This window comes from Prinia subflava, chromosome 8, assembly GCF_021018805.1.
Source record: "Prinia subflava isolate CZ2003 ecotype Zambia chromosome 8, Cam_Psub_1.2, whole genome shotgun sequence".
Classification (NCBI taxonomy): domain Eukaryota; kingdom Metazoa; phylum Chordata; class Aves; order Passeriformes; family Cisticolidae; genus Prinia; species Prinia subflava.
The window spans coordinates 4959878-4976548 of NC_086254.1; the positions used below are offsets into that span (position 1 = coordinate 4959878).

The 16671-nt window shown below is 44.6% G+C and overlaps 1 protein-coding gene across 9 annotated transcripts in view; it reads left to right on the forward strand.

Moving 5' to 3' along the window:
• The window catches only part of CUX1 (cut like homeobox 1), a 270018-nt gene that overhangs the window by 178226 nt on the left and 75121 nt on the right, over window positions 1–16671 (forward strand). For all 9 annotated transcript variants that reach the window (XM_063402464.1, XM_063402457.1, XM_063402465.1 and 6 more), the window contains exons 10-12: window positions 5829–5933; window positions 8515–8703; window positions 14152–14210. In XM_063402464.1, the coding sequence (XP_063258534.1) occupies window positions 5829–5933; window positions 8515–8703; window positions 14152–14210 (353 nt within the window). The remainder of the gene's footprint in view (window positions 1–5828; window positions 5934–8514; window positions 8704–14151; window positions 14211–16671) is intronic.

The window sequence follows — 16671 nt, forward strand, 5'->3', positions numbered from 1 at the left end:
GCCTGGGGAGGCCTTGGGGAGGCTGGGCTGGAACAGAGACTGGGCAGAGCTGGAGAATAAAGCAGAGATTTATTGAAAGGCCTTTAGGGCACACCTTGGGCAGGACAAGAGCCTGGCCAGGGCTGCACCCAAGGTGGACCCAAAATGGTCACAAAATGGACACAAAATGGACCCAAAATAGTCACAAGGTCTCCCACTTTGATCAGTTTTGGTCCATTTTCACACTGGGGTTTAATTGTCCAATTCCAGCTCCAGGCTGGGAGGTCCCATCCTTCTTGTTCCTCCCTTCAGCCACCCTTGTTTGTGCTGTTGGGCTGAAAGCTGTCCTTGGTGCTCAGCAGGAAAAGGATTTGTTTTGTGTCCCTGCTCTGTAACACTGACTGTGAGTTCAGAGCTGCACCCCTGGGCAGCACAGAGCCTGAAAAACATGAAAGATAAAACTTGAGGTATCAGCTGGATGGAGCTTGGAGCACCCTGGGCTAGGGAAAGGTGTCCCTGCCCTGGCAGGGGCTGGAATGAGGTGAGATTTGAGGTCCCTCCCAGATTTGAGGTCCCTCCCAGCCCAAACCATTCCATGGATCCAGTTCAGTTTCACTGCTTCATGGTAGATGAAGTTGTTCACTTAATCCTGGGATTTCACTGTCTGTAAAATGGGAATAATAACATTTACTTTACAAAGGGCATTTGAGATCCTTGCACAGAGAAGTTCTGTATAAAGGCAAAATATGGTTAATATTATTTTCACGCAAACATGAGTTTTCTGCAAATGCCTGGCTATCAGTTGGGAATACATTTGTCTGGCAGCCTTTCAGCACACAGAGGAAAGTGCAATAGCCTGAAGACAAGAATGAAGAGAACCCAACCTCTTCTGGTTGGTGGAGTTTTTTCTTTTTTTTTTCCATATAATTCTCCATTGTTGGAAAAAATAGGTACCAGAGCCCTGAAAAATCTTTCCTATCCCTGATATTCTGCTAACCTTGCTGCTGTTGTGTGGAAGTTGGCCATCTAAAGGTTTTACAGCAAATTTTTAGACCTGAAAAGTTAGGAAATCAAAGCACATTGAACCAAAGTGTTTTAATTGATGTTGTACTCCGAGAAACACAGCTTTTGCAGCAGCTTGCAAGTCTGAATGTCAGCTCTGAGCGTGGTGATTGCTGCCATAACCAGGCTCATTAACTGCAGCAGAATTACTTGTGATAATACCCACTCCTCGCCCATAGGAAGATTTTCCCACATACAGCACTGAATTTAGCATGGAATAAGGAAATAGAGCTCGGCTGGTGGAACTTCAAGGGAAAGGTTATCCATTTTTTTTCACATAAGTATCTCATTTTGCTGTTCACACCACTGGTCTTTGATCAAATTAACATTTTACTGTAAGTAGAAGAGCACTCGGTTCATGCTATTCATTATCTTGTCAGGAAACAAGGAGAATAATTTAAACTGGATATATTGTGTAAGGCTTTTTTTTTTCTGTTTTTAATTGGAAAGCACACGGCAGCGTTATGATCGTGACCTCCTGGCTCCACTGTGAGCAGTACAATATTTACCTGCTGTATGAAGGAAAATGGAACTATTTTGAAATATTTTGTTACCAGGGAGGTAGTTCTGTACTAGAAAACAGCGGTGTAGGAATTAGGAGGAGTTGGATGACTGAACTATGCTGAAAAATAGAATTTTGGGCAACACTGGGTTTGCATGAGCTTCATCAAGGCCATTAGTGTGACTGTCACTGGTAATTGAGGGGGTTTTTTTTAGGCTGTGGGATTTGGGAGTAAGAAACTGAGAGTTTTAGCACTGACTGGTGAAAAACAACTGTGCTGAGGCATTTCCAGAGCCTAAAGGGGCTCCAGGAGAGCTGGAGAGGGACTGGGGACAAGGGATGGAGGGACAGGACACAGGGAATGGTTCCCACTGCCTGAGGGCAGGGATGGATGGGATTTGGGCAGGAATTGTTCCCTGTGAGGGTGGGCAGGCCCTGGCACAGGGTGCCCAGAGCAGCTGTGGCTGTCCCTGGATCCCTGGCAGTGCCCAAGGCCAGGCTGGACAGGGCTTGGAGCAGCCTGGGACAGTGGGAGGTGTCACTGCCCATGGCAGGGGTGGCACTGGAGGGGCTTTAAGGTCCCTTCCAAACCAAACCTTTAAGTGGTTCCATGAATCTCTGCATTTCTCAGCTGAAGTGGGGCAGTTCCACACAAACAGAAGGTTTTTTTGAACTTCCCAGTGGCTCCGAGTTGTGTAAGATTCCTCGGGGTTTGCATTCTCCATCCTGGGCGCCTGTCTCTGGCTGTGCTCTTTCTTCTTACTTCAGGAAAAATTGTTCAACCATTTTTAAGAACAAGATTAGGGGAGGGAAAAAATCCATTTTTCCCCAGATGTTACGAGTTTTTCTTGCTGTTTGGGTGAGGAGCCTGCTGTGCCCAGATTTAATGGAAGGAGTTTGATGAAGAGCAGTTTGCTTTTTTCTCATGGTTGTATCTTCTGTTGATCCAAGTAGAAAAATAATTTTTAAAAAATAATAATTAAAAGACAGCCTCAAGTTTGGCCAGCCTATAAGAGTCTGAAAAAAAGAGTTCACAGAAACTGAGCAGAATCTGGTTTGAATTTGCTCAGGCTGTCCCAGGCACGCTGCAGTCGGTCACTGCTCTGGCTGGGTGAACATTAACCAGGCAGGTTTGATGTTCCTGGGTGTGATGTGAGGTTTTGGGAGGGGATGGGAGGTTTTGGGATGGGAGGGGAGACCCTCCCCAGGCTGCCCCTGTCATGACTGGGAACATCAGCATGGGAGCAAGACAGGGAGAGGGGAGGGAATGGGGACAGACACCGGGACAGGGACACTTGGAGGGCCTTTTGTGAGGACATTTGGAGAAGAAGCAACAAGGAGAAGAGAAAGGAGGAGAGGAGAAAGGAGGAAGAGGGCAAGGAGGAAAAGAGGAAGGAGGAAATCGTGTGGGTAAGGCTGGCTCTGGAAGTTTGTGGATGTTCTTAGGTCGTGCGAGGTACGAGCTGGGGTTTGCCTGCCTGGAGCTAAAGGCGCCGTGGAGCACAGAGAGGACAGAAATGGTGCTTCCAGCAGCCACAATGAATTAGGAAGGGGACAGAGTGACAAGCAGACAGGGGTGGCAGTGGAAGAGGCAAACCCAGAGGGGCTGGCACGGGGGCAGCCCTGCAGCCACTGGAGGGCAGGGGCAGCTCCCGGCGGGCTGGGAGCCAGGGCTGCCCTGCAGGGAGATGTGCCAGGGGCTGCAAGAACACAAACAGGGCTGCTGCCAGTGCTGAATGCACTGCTGGTGCTGAATGCACTGCTGGTGCTGCAGCACAGCTCCCCGAGGGAGGGATTAATGCCAGCAGTGCAGGAGAGTGGGATTAGCTGGGAGCAAACCAAGTGCAGGGGTCACACACGGGACAAGAGGACGAAGCAGGAGATCCACTCACAATCCATGTTCCCCTCAGAGCTGCGTGGAGCAGGGCATCTCCTGGGGAAAATCTCCTTGGAAAAGCCACAGCAGGTCCTGTGTGGTGCCATCCCACTCCTGAACCCTCACACAGGGTGGATGAGCACCAGCCTCGGGCTTGGCTTTTCCAAACTTGTAAGTGCTCAAATTTGAAACTCCCATTCTTTTAAGAGGGTTTTGTGTGTCATTTATAATTTATATTGTGATAGCACCCAAAAGTGCTTTCCAGACTCTGAGCACATCTGTAATTCTGGCTCTAAAAAGCTTCCATTTTGTGAGAGAGGAATAAAAAAGAGGGAAAATGACCAGTATTTCCCAAATAGAATCGCCCAGAGTTTGCACTGATGTATTTTTAACAATGCCTAGGATGAAATCTTGTCTGGTATTATTCCAGGATCACAACAGGTGTTGGGAATTGGCTGGGGAGGCTGTGCAGAAAGGGCAGCTGACAGCTCACTGTATATGCAGATGTACCACCTATTAGCAATATCCTCTGTGGTTTGCTCGCATGCGAGCTGAATAGATTCTGCAAACAATGCTGCACTGAATGGAAGCCATCAGCAGAATTGCTCAAGGCTGCAAAACCCATTACTTATCCAGCACTAGATGGAAGAGCAAGTGCCACAGTGCAGTAAACTTGTCCTGCTTTGCTGGAGTTGTTCTGCAGTTATTAGATCAATATATGTAGCTGCACATCTAATAAAGTACCAGAAAATAATTTATCTCAATGTGGATTGTTAGCTCAGTATTTATCCTAATATTATCCAGCCACATAAACAACATAAATCCTTTTTTGTGCCTTTTTTTGCTGCTGTCTCCACGTTTTCCAAGCACACAATGGGTTGTGTCCCCTGCTCTGATTATTGGAGCCACGTCACTGTACTTTTTACAATCACATTTTAATTACAGCTGTGGAACCTATGCAAAATCATTTAATACAATGTTGTGAGCAAATAGCGCAGATGATGCGTTTAGTATTTGATTGCTGTTAGTTTATTCATTGATTAAACATGCAGAGTCTGCTGTGACTGTGAGGGAGTCAGAGACCACACACACACAGGCCTTATTCACTGTAGGGTCTGTATTTTCTATAGATTTGATATAGATTTTATATTCATTATAGGTTTTATAGTACTATAAGTTGTTATTTGCTATAGCTTCTATATTGACTATAATTTTATATTCACTACAGGCTTTCTATTTGCTCTGTATTGACTATTTGAGATGATTTTCCAAAGGATTAGCAAGGAGTCTGTGGCAGTTTGGGTGGCTCAAAAATGGCACTGGGAATTCATCATTCCATAAAGGAAGGGATCCATCAGCTGGTCAAGAAAAGTTCTGACCTTCACTGGTGGCAGCTGATGGGTTTGGTAGAATTGGTGAAAGGTCTTGGAAGTGGAGAAAGAAAATTATTTTGGCTCTTTTCTGAAAGCACAGCATGATTTGGATGGAGCAGGCCAGGCAAAAAGCAGTGATTACTCAAGGGAGAAAGCAGTGTGGTTTTATAACAATAAAATACATTTTTTGTAAAAAAACAAGAAGACAATCTTGCCAGGAGGAGTGTATCTTATAAAAGAACCAGGTTTTGTTCCATTTCTAACAGAAGCTTACAGACAGTTATGAAAAGGAGTTTGCTGCTATTTATTGCCTGAAGTTACTGATCCATCTGTCTCTACCCAAACTCTCGTATAGACAATTTTCCCTCATCATTCTATCTTTCTCCTTTCTGTTATTATTCAATATTTAGATGGGAATTTTGACCAGTGGCCAAGTCAGAGGCTTATCAGGTATTGCGTAAATCCTCAGCAGCTGGTAACTGAGCTGTGCAAAATTGTCACTGTAGGGTTAAATATTGTTGAATAAATAGACCTGCTGAAAGAACATGATCTAACAATTCATGTTTTAGGGAATAATTATTGCAGAAAGACAGCCCACAACATTGTATGTGTGTTTGAGAGAGTGGTCAGAATATCTTTTAATTCAGCATTTACCCGTGAGAATTATTCCCATGAGGAGCCTTGCAATAAAATCTGCTTGGTCTATGAGAATAGAAAGAAATTGAATAAAAAGACTCCATTTCCACTTGTATTTATTCAGTCTGGGAAATTCAGTGGGCCGCAGCATTAGTATCAGCAGGGGATTCCTTGCTCCTAGCGTTAAATTACTGTCATAATCGCTCAATTATTTCTTCCTTGTACTGTTTAAAATAAAAATCCATCACATTCTATGTTTTTTTTCTAACATTTATTAGGTTGAGTGTTTAGGAAAATCAATTATATTCAGTCAGGCATGAATTGATGAATGTTCTTGTAATAATTGTCAGTTGTTAAACTGAATGTACTTTCTCTTTTCACCCCTTTTCATTTCCTTCAGAGGGCAGAGGTGGCTCAGAGAGAGGCAGAGACCTTAAGGGAGCAGCTCTCATCAGCCAACAAATCTCTCCAGCTTGCCACGCAGATCCAGAAGGCACCTGATGTGGTGAGAGAAAATATTTACTGACTCTTACAGGTTTCTGACATTCCTGCAGCACAGCTCCTGCAATTTCTGCCCACAGCTATAAAAACAGCTGTTGGAAGTCGTATTTTACCTGGAAGGGAAAGGTGTTCCTCGGGGTTTGTGGTGGGTTCAGCTCCTGAGGGGGTTGGTGGCTGGAGGAGACCACGGGAAGGACAGAGGTCTCTGTGGTGATCCATCACTCCCTGCTCCAAGGGGATGCTCAGTTCAGCATCAGAAATCATTTCAGCTCTCAGAAATCATTTCATGTGCCTGAGGGCATCAGCAGAGGAGGGAGAGAGGCAGCAGGAGAGCCTTGGTGCCTGTGGGGCTCCATCCCCAGAGCTCCCTGCCCGCTCTGCCTCTCCTCACTCCATGTCTGGGCTGGCAGAGAAACTGGAAATAGATTTGGTCCCACTCCACTCTTAACTGGCTGTATCCAAACTGAGAATTACACCTATCAATCCTTGGGAAATTGAGAAGATGCCCTTCACTCCTGCTTGCTGCCTCCCTGGGTGGCTCTGAATAAAGCCAAGGCTGCTGATGGGACCTGCAGGCACAGGGAGCTCCAGCTGGCCCTGGGTGAGCAGGTACCACAGATGAGCAGCCAGATTATTTTGATTTTTGTTTGCCAAAGGAGAAATAGGAGTATTTAAATGTAAATACGCAATTAAGTGAAATTTAGTCTACTTCTGAGCAGCAGATTTAAGAAACAAAAGAAATCATTGCTTTTTTTTCCCTTGCAAGCCTTATATGTGCTTGACACTGATAGCAGAGGAACACATGGCTGCCTTTAAAAATCATTTGCAGAGAACAAGTAACAAACCATAAGTCCTCCAGATCTGTTTGGCTGTCTATTAATACAACCCAGTATTTTCTCAGAGAAGCCAGAAGATAGACAAGTAGGCTGCAAAACAAAAAATAAAAAGCCTGAATATCACTTGTAACTCTGAATTACCTGCCTCTTCCTATCTCGTGTCCTAGTCTTATCATTATTTTAACATTAGGTCTTTCTTGTATTTAATAGTACTTCTGCACTTCATTTATATTTAATATGACAACTACTGCAGGATGAAAATGATCATTATCTATCTTATTTCAGACTCCACGTTCTAGTCTCAATAGGCACAAGCAGCAGATGATTATACAACTTGTGATGTTTCATGCAAGCAAATTAGAGGTTTTTTCAAGTTAAAAGTGTAATTCAGTGTAATAGGAGAGCGTTGTTAACTGCTGTTCGTACATGCAGCTTTCTGTGAGTGCAGCGGGGTGTAGTCACTGGGAATCAAGCTGAATGGTTAGGAGATGTGGGAAAGGGGGTTTTGTTGTTGCTGTACTCCCAGAAAAGAGGGGATGGAGTACATTTCAGTCTGCTCTCAGTCGTCGGGGTGTCGCTGGGGTGAATTCTCAGCTCTGTCACCGCAGATCGTTGGTTTAGCGCTCACCATCTTCATCTCCCCCTTGCTGAATGGATTTTCTGCTCCTTCCCTGGTGTTCCTGAGGAACAGCCATTAACCTTTGGGAGATGCATTTTGGGCTCTTTATGGAATCTGTGCCCCTCCTTGGGCTGCCCTGTGCCCCCCACACGGGCACAAGGCTTTCCTCCATTCCCCATGGAGGAGGCTCAGAGCTCCCCGAAGCATCATCACAGCTGTAATGCAGCACAAAAGGAGACAGGGATGGTACAGCTAATCTCTGTTATCTTTTCTGAATGGATCCGACTTCTTCTGGACCCCTCTGTCCTCTCTGGTTCCTTGTCCTCCCAGGAAGGCAGTCCAGAGAGGAAGTTCCAGACTTGAGGACAGATTTTACAGCTGTGGCAAACTGGAAGAGGGGAAAATTCAGGAAAGGGAATTTCTGAAAGTGGTGACCAAAGAGAGAATGGCCTTGTCTTAGAGCTGTCACATCTCTCTTCTTCCCTGTGGAGGGATGCTTGCAGTAATGTTAACATGAACAATTTTCATGCAAGGAGCAAGTTCATTGGAAGTAGCAGTTTGGGGCAATTTTTGACAATTTTGCCTGAAACGTGCAGTGTGCACACAGAGAGCCACAGGCACATGGCTCTGCCGCTCCTGATTAAGAAATTCTGCTCCATTACTTCAGAATATTTTATCTGATTAGTATTTTGTAAGCACAGATTTTCATAGTTGTCAAAGCATTTGGGCTATTAATAATAAATAGATCTAAATAGAATCCTTTGACTTTCACGGCTGCATCTTTCCAGTGCACTTACGAAATAGGGAAATTTATTCCCTCTGTTACCCCCTGTTTTCCCAGAGAGATGCCCTGGGGTGTAGGAAATTCCAGATTCTCGGTGTCAACCACAGGAGTCCCAGATTTAGGAATTATCTGTGTCTTGTGCCACCCAATGCTGAGTTTGCTCCTTGCCAGGCTGCCCTGGGGTGTAGGAAATTCCAGATTCCCATTTATAACACAGGAGTCCCAGATTTAGGAGCTGCCTGTGTCTTGTTCCACCCAATGCCGAGTTTGCTGCTTGCCAGGCTGCCCTGGCTCGGGGTTTTCTGCCTTTCCTGCCTGTCTCAGTGTCACCCTGTGTCCCCTGCAGGAGCAGGCCATCGAGGTGCTGACACGCTCCAGCCTGGAAGTGGAGCTGGCCGCCAAGGAGCGCGAGATCGCCCAGCTCGTGGAGGACGTGCAGAGGCTCCAGGGCAGCCTCACCAAGCTGAGGGAGAACTCCAGCAGCCAGATCTCCCAGCTGGAGCAGCAGCTGACGGCCAAGAACAGCACTCTCAAAGTAAGGCTCAGCTCTGCCCGAGGGGTGGCTCAGAAATGATGATTTTGGGGTGTGCTCTTGAGTTCCCTGTGGTCCTGAGCCATTGGCTTCTTCTGGTTTCTGTGGTTTCATGGAATCACAGAATGATTTGAGTTAGAAGGCATCTTCAAACCCATTCCATCCCCTGATATACTGTTTTCTAAGAGATGACAGCTTTTTTTTAAATTCTAAGTGGCCCAATCCTTTCTGGTTTGAAATGTGTTTTTGCAGAACAAGGCTAACACCAAAGCCCAGCATGCACTGACCATGGATATGTAATGAAACACTTGAACTGAAAAGGCACAGAAAATCCCTCTTAGATTTTCAAACTTTTCATTCCCATTCCAGTTGTACATATTGAAGATTTGCAAGGAATTGGTTTATCTTTCAATTTCCCTGCTACCCCCTCCAGTTCACTCCACTGGAAATGGGAAGTGTATCATTTAGGGCATAGAAACAAGCAAAATCAGGACATGGAGAAGGCTTTTAGCTTCAATAACCATTTAATTATTTTTAACTGTGTATTTGCTGCACAATAATTCCCATTTATAATCAGCAGTCTGGCCCTATACTCATTTGCATAGGAGCAGCACTGCACCAGAAGCAGGAGGAACAGCTAAGAATTCTCTGAATGACCCTTTTAGCTCTCTCTTGGGCACTTTCACTTTCCCTGTGCTGAGCCCACACAGTTCTGATCTCTGAGTGAGCATGAGAAATGTTTCCTGACGTGGGGTATGAATCAGTTTCCTGGAACTCTGGTCTCCTTCATTGTTCCACCGTCGATGAGCTCCAAAGTGTAAACAAGATAAATTTATCTATTCCATTAAAGACTTGGTAGTTGTGCAGGTTTGATAGTCTGAGAGTTTTCTGAGAGCAGGAGGCTGATGGTTCCCACTCAGCCCTGACTGCGGCGTGGGCAGCTTTGCTCTATCAGGATGATTTAATGTTCAATTGAAACTCTTACAAATTGCTCTAATTCTGACATTTTTTTAGCAGTTCCTGGTTTTGCTGTGGTAGAGCATAATTCACATGGAGAGGGACCTGTTAGGAGTGAAAGCTGAAGTGTTGCAGTCAGTGTTTTCTGCATGTTTTAAGCCAGCTTTGCAGAATTTTTATGAAAATTCAGTGGAGCAAAGGACACCTATTATGTAACTCCATTGGCAGCATCAGTCTCTGCCCACCTGGCACCATGTGGGCACCACTTTTATTGAGGGAGAAAGGAGCTGCCCTGGTTCTGAGGGACACATTCTGCTGGCTACACCCCTGTTCAGGGGATTTTTTTATTTTACTTTTTTTCATAAAGCCTGATAGAAGATATCTTGAGTCCTTGCACTTGACAGATTTTCTTGGAATAAAGCGTGTTCCTGGTGAGGTCAGTATTAGTTTAGCCATTAACTTCAAAGGGAGTAGGATCACAGAAATGACAGAGCAAGTCTTTGATTTCCATTTCAGTAATCTCCTTCCATTTTCTCATAGCCTTGCCTGGCTAATGCTCTGTATTTAGCTGTCTGTTGATAGTGTCTGATGTAGTGCCTCTATTGATAAAGTTTTACTCATTTCAACCCTCTTTAACCTTATTTGTTGCAACTATAAAGATATTTCCGAATAGTTACTTTCACCCCAAAGTGCTGGGAAAGCCTGTGCCAGGCACACTTTGTACAAAGCACCAGATCTCAATGATGATGTGCTGATCTCCTGTTTGATTATGGAGGAATTGCTTCCGAAATAACAGAGATTTTAATGGTTGCCTCCACAGAAAACAACTCACAGTTTCACAAATTAAAGCAATGTTCTCAACCTGTATCTTGGGGGAATTCTTTAATACTCTATGACTTAATGAAACAATACAGGAATACTTTCAAAATTATTGCTTCTTTATCTTCATCTGATCTAATAATCAAAACATGTCCTCTAGTAACGAGACTTTTCTCACTCTAATTGTATTAACCCTTTGTGGCTGGGTGCTGGAACATCCCTGCTCCCCAGTTAAAATTCAGTAAAGTGAGCTGATCACTCTAAACTGAACTACAATGTTAATTTAATGGTTATTTAAATGTTTTAAGCCTCTCCATACAGCCCCTGCTGTTTACCTGTGCCACTTCAGTTAATGATACAGTGGTGATTGTGTTTTCTAAGTAACACGAGGAGGGACCCAATCTCTGCATGCTCCAACATGGTTTCATTCTTTAGCACGGGATATTTGCAGATTTAATGTGCAGTAAAGCCACCAGTCCATTCCTTCTGCCCTCTGGCTCCTGCATTTTTGGAGGTCGTTGGAATATGTTTTGTCTGAATTAACCAGGTTGATATTTAGTGCAAGATATTAGTTCCTCCAGATTGTCTCACAGCTTGAACCTTTGTTATCCCGTGTTCTGTGCCTTTTACAGGGTTCTTGGAGACAATTACCATACTAATACATTTTAAAACAGTCATTGACTGGGAAGATGCCAAGTGCCTAAATGCTCTGCTTCTACACAGGCACTGCATCCTCAGTTGTTAGTTTATATTGTTTAGTAAAGTAGATGTTTAGGTGCACATTTTCCATGGCAACAATCTCTATATGAGGTACTTGGGAATGATGGATGTGTGTGTTTTTTATACAATCCAAAGTAAAATATTGCTGGTTGTCATACTGCTGTAGCAGCACACAACTACCTGAGAGTCCAAAACAGCTGCATTTTGTCAATATCTCTTTTTTTTCCTTTATTTTTCTACCTGTGTTTTGTACCTAAATTTTCCAGAAATACTCTACCAGGGTATAGCACTTCCCTGCACAGAATTACACTTAATACAGATGGCATTAAAAAGAGAGTCATTAGCTTTTCTGTGGTTTATATCTGTTTCTACAAAAGGCTGTTTTCTTAGCATACCCTTGCATAAGTAACTAATGTATTAATTAAGGGTATTATTTGTTTTAAATTTCTTCTGGTCCTTTTTATACTGAGAACTGGTGTAAATTGCCAGTTATTCCTGCTGTTATTCCTGCTCTAGACCCAAAATGTTACAAGTCACAGGGTTAAGGAAGGGGTGAATTGCAGTGGATTTGTAGAGCCCCAAACAGAGACAGAAGGACAAAGTGACAAGAGCCAGGAGAGCAGAAGGACATCTTGGGTTTTGGCAGGTCCTCCACTGCCTGTGACCACTTGGAAAACTCCCACTGTGATGCTGGGTCTCCTCCCAGTACCAAGGGCTCTCTGGCTCTGTGGTTTCATTTAAAGATCCCTCTCCAGCCTGACCTGATGCACTAAAATTCCACCTGGGTGCCTCGTTGCAGTCCCTCTGTTTTGCTCAGTGTTGAAAAGCTGCTCGAACTCTCGGCCTGTTGTAGCTGACCCTCCTCAAAATGTGACACCTCAGGCCCTGGGACTACACAGTTCATTCCCCTAATGAGATTTCAACACACATTGTAAATCGTCAAAACCTCCAACATCTTTAATACTTGTAGGGTTTTCCTGGTCACATCAACCAGGATTTTCCTAATTATGTCAGAACACCTGAAGCACTGTGTCTGCTACCTAAAGCAAAGTCAGTGCTTCCTATAGTTCCAGACAATAACTGGAATTTGGTAAGGAAAAACTACTAAAACTTGCCCTGTATTTATTCCAGGTGGAAAAAAAAAAAAAAGGAATTGTTGTAGCTAAAACAGACACTTCATTTTTCTTTTTAACACAACTGGAATGACTGCAAAAGCCACTGATGACAAAAGAGGCTGGGGCACGAGACCTTTTTAAGAGGCCACTCGTTTCATCAGAGTCCCAGAGAGTGCAGATCCCACACTGAGCAGCAGCTCCTGTGATCCATTAAGAGCTGCTCCTTGAGCAGGGCCTGGCTGCCCCTGCAGGGAGATTCCTCTCGTCAGCAGGGCTGGGGCTGCTGGGCCCTGGTGTCAAACAGCAGGGACAGCCCCTCGAGAGGGCTGTGGCACTGATAATGTGGGTGTCCACTTTGTCACTGCTCCTCAACATCCCTGCTGATGGCAAGGCAGAAATGTCAGCAGTGAGAGCTGCTAGGGGCTGGGGAGGAGATCCTGTAAAACGTGCCAGGTCCCACAAAGCCACACCACGCTGCTGCTGGCAGCTGAAGGAGCCAAATTTAAATTACTGAGATGACAAACCATGGATTCACTGTGCTGCATCATTTTGGGGTTTGTACAGCTCTGATACCCACACACTGATTTACTGGGGAGGACAGCACAGGGAACTGGTTCCCAGTTCTGTTTGTGGGATTGCCCCAGCACTGTGCCCCCATGGCTGGGCTGCTGCACTGCCGTGTGGGGCTGCATTCAAAACTGCTTTGCTAAAATTATCCAAGTTCCCAGCAGCTCTCCCCTGCCCTCCTCCTGCATCCCACCAGCAGCCCCAGAGGGGGTGTAGGATACTGAATTCCCTTCTCCCCTGCAAACAGCCTCTCTTGGACATAAAGTCCTGTTTTTCTTTTTCATGTCATCTATTCCTTTCCTTTTCAAAGTAGATTCTCTGTCTTTGAGGTGATACATTCCCGCGTTATTTCTGTTTCCCGTGACCTTTGGGATTCTGTGCCAATTTTAAACACCAAAAATGAACTGAAGCAGAGCTAGCCTGACTTTATCCATGGAAGTTGCAAGCCAGTAAGTTCTGTTCTTTGCTTAGATGCAGGTGTGCCTGCACTAAGCAAAGAAATTCTTGAAATGGATGTGGCTTGTGCCAGCAATGTAACAACATCGATTATGCATCGCTGTGTTTTAGGGCTCCTGAAGCATTTACCCCGTAGGGATGGGAGCTGGGTAAGGTCCAAGTGTGTGGCATTGCATTCTGGATTGTGGCAGAGGGTTTGGCTCAGCCTTGGGGGCACCCTCACACCCAGGAGGAGGCACTGGGGCCGCCCTGGGTGGGGCAGAGCAGGAGGAGCTGCTGGGGTGGCCTCAGCTCACAGCACAGCAGCTCCTGCACCCAGGGGTGCTCACCAAACCCCCTGGCACAGCAGTTCTGTGTGGGCACGAGGTGCTGGAGGAGCCTCCCAAGCCAACAGCAGCTCCTTCACTCTGTTCTCTTTATCATGTAGATAAGGTTATCAAGAACTGTCCCATTAAAATACTGTAGGTGCCAAAGCATCCTGCTTGTTAACTCCATCTCCCTGAACATTTCAGCTGCCCCGTTTTTTTTCCTAATTCCTTCATCCCCAATCTCTTCCCTGAGCACACTGCAAACAGCCAAACTGAGACCCACTGAATTCTGTCATGCTTGGCACTCTGTAAACAAAGGATGAGCGAGGTATAATTGTGTTTACGTTTAATTGGTTATAGTTTGTTTTCTAATATATGTAAATTAGGTATGAGTCATTAACCCTCACTTGTGCTCTGCTGTATATATGGAATAATTTGAAGATGATTTTCAAAGCCTGCAGAAAAAAAAACCAATGTAAATAATTAAATCCATGTTCTCTCTTTTAAAGCAACTGGAAGAAAAACTGAAAGGACAGGCTGATTATGAAGAGGTTAAGAAAGAATTAAAGTAAGTGTTAAATGCTTACATAATTTTTTCACAAACTGGTGGAACAGTGCTTGTTAAATGAAACCACAAATCTGTGTTCTTGGAACAATAAAGAATTCAGTCAAAACCACACAGACAAGGAAATTGGGAATATTGGCAGAAATTGAATCCAGAACCAGTGGAACTGCTATATCTGAGAGGGCTCCTTTTTGTTGCAGCAGAGGATCACAATAGCAAATAAAACATGTATCCATGAAGAAAAGCCACTAAAACTATTGTCCACAAAGGGAAAAAGTTTCAAAATCTGTGGTGTTTTAGGTGGATCACTCTTTAAAAATCTCCAGACAACAGCTGAGGGTAATGTGGACCAAAAATGTCATGCAGAGCCTTTGGCCATGGTACCTTTTCTCTGCTCCTGCCTGCCAGTGTTCAGCACTAACCAGTTTAATGCTGGGTTTGTTTCACTGTATATTTTTGCTAATATATTGTGGTTTTAAACTAAAGCCACAAACAGCCTCTTCCTATTTCAAGGGATTTTCTTAAGAGACTTAAAAGAGCCTCATTTTAAACTATAACAAGATAAGCTGTCAGGTTCAGAAGAGAACTTTTCTGACTGGAAATATGTTTAGTGTCAAGGTTTAAATAACTGCGAGAAACTCCCATCTCTTCTTTCATCATTCTGGCATTTCTGTGTGTGTTTTAAAAAGGCTGAAATAACCCATTCCCTGGTTTAATGAGGTATTTCAGATGAGGCTGGTAGTCATGTGCTTTTGTTTACACGTCCCTGGAGAATATGGAAAGCAGATTTGGATTTGCAAGCCCCAAAACTGCCCAGTCCCTGGTGCTGATTTATTCAAGCCACGCTGGCTGAGGTTCTGCTTCACCACCAGCTGCAGCACACCCTGATGTAGGGGTAGAATTTTCACTTAAATCCAATGAATTGACCATTTCTTTGGTCATTTTACCTGATTATTACCTGGGCTCCAAATAGCATCATCATTTAGTGACTGGGGGTACATAGATCCGTGTCCTCTCCTGAATTAGGGGAACAGCTTCAGGTTTTAGCCAGTTTATGTCCTCATATGTAAAGCACTGAATAAGGCCACCAGCTTCTTGCATTAGATATTAAATGTGAATGTGCTGAAACAACAAATGAGTTTGGAATCCTACCTGGTTTAATGCAAAGGTTTAATGCAACAGAACCAGGACTTCAAAGCCAGACTTAAGGTTCCAAGAACCCAATATACTCATTGAGTATACTCATTTAAGCTTACTTTGCATTTGTACTTAAGGTACAAACCCTGTATTCCTGGTGTTTGTACCAATATTTTAATGATTTTATATTTTTTTTACAACGCTGACTTACATGAGGGCAGGGCTGGAAAGGCAGATGAGAGAAGCTGTGGCACAGGAGGCTTCATATGGTGCTTCTGCTCAGGACGAGCCTGCAGTGAAATAAATGGGAGACTCTCCTGGAAGTGGCCCTGGTTGGGTGCCAGTAAATTAACCCTGTTTTCCCAGCTGTTCCAGCTTTTATATCCCTAATTTGTGGGTTGATAGCTGGCTTGTAAGGGCCCTGGGGTGCATCACCATCCCGTGGGGTGGTCTGGGGGTTGAGACCCTCCGAGAGAGCACTGAGGCAGCTGCTTCACACCATTCCCGTGCTCCATCTGAGCCAGAAGCTGTGCTGAGGGCTGAGTGTGCATCCCCTGGCAGTGACAGTCTGATCTGAAGGGAGACTTGCTGAAAATGAGGCTGGGAGGAGGCTCAAATGTGCAAATCTGGAGCCCTCACACTGAATCCTGCTGCACCTGCCTCGTGCCCTGAAACACTGGCAGAAATGAACTGCTCATAACATTTGCACCAAGAGAGAAGAGATCTTGTCAGTAAGGCAGGAAGAGAATTTTTTTAGGTTTTTTTGGCACTGATGTGTTTTCCTTAATCCCTCCTGAGATGTTAGAGGCATTCTAGGCTGAGGTGTCTCAACATCAGCCAACCTCTGACTCTGGAGGAACTTAGGTGGGCCCATGTCAAGATCTGGCATGGGAGGATTCTTCACTTTCTGCCTTGGCTTTTGTGCTCAATGGCTTCTAAAGCTATTTTTGAGATCTGAGAGCTCTGTGTGTGCTTTCAGTTCCCTCTCGAGTCGCACAACAGCGCTGACCCTGCTGCCTTTGCAGCCGGGATCAGACGAGCACAAAGTCGAGCTGTCCCAATGCACACTTTGCTTTGCAGTCAGAGCTTTCAAGTCTTCTTAGATGTGCAGATTTAAGTCACAAGATCATTCCTTTTAAAAAAGCAGATAACTGATCTTGAGCCACAGATTGAGTCAAGATCTCATGGGCAAAGATATTCCTGGAATCCAAAGAAGAAACGCTGTGCTTCCTCGTATTCCTGAGGAGAATGTGTCTTTTGTGACACATTTGGAGAGTCGTTTTTGACATGTTTAACTTTTACATTCTTTTAAAAATGAACCTGCTGG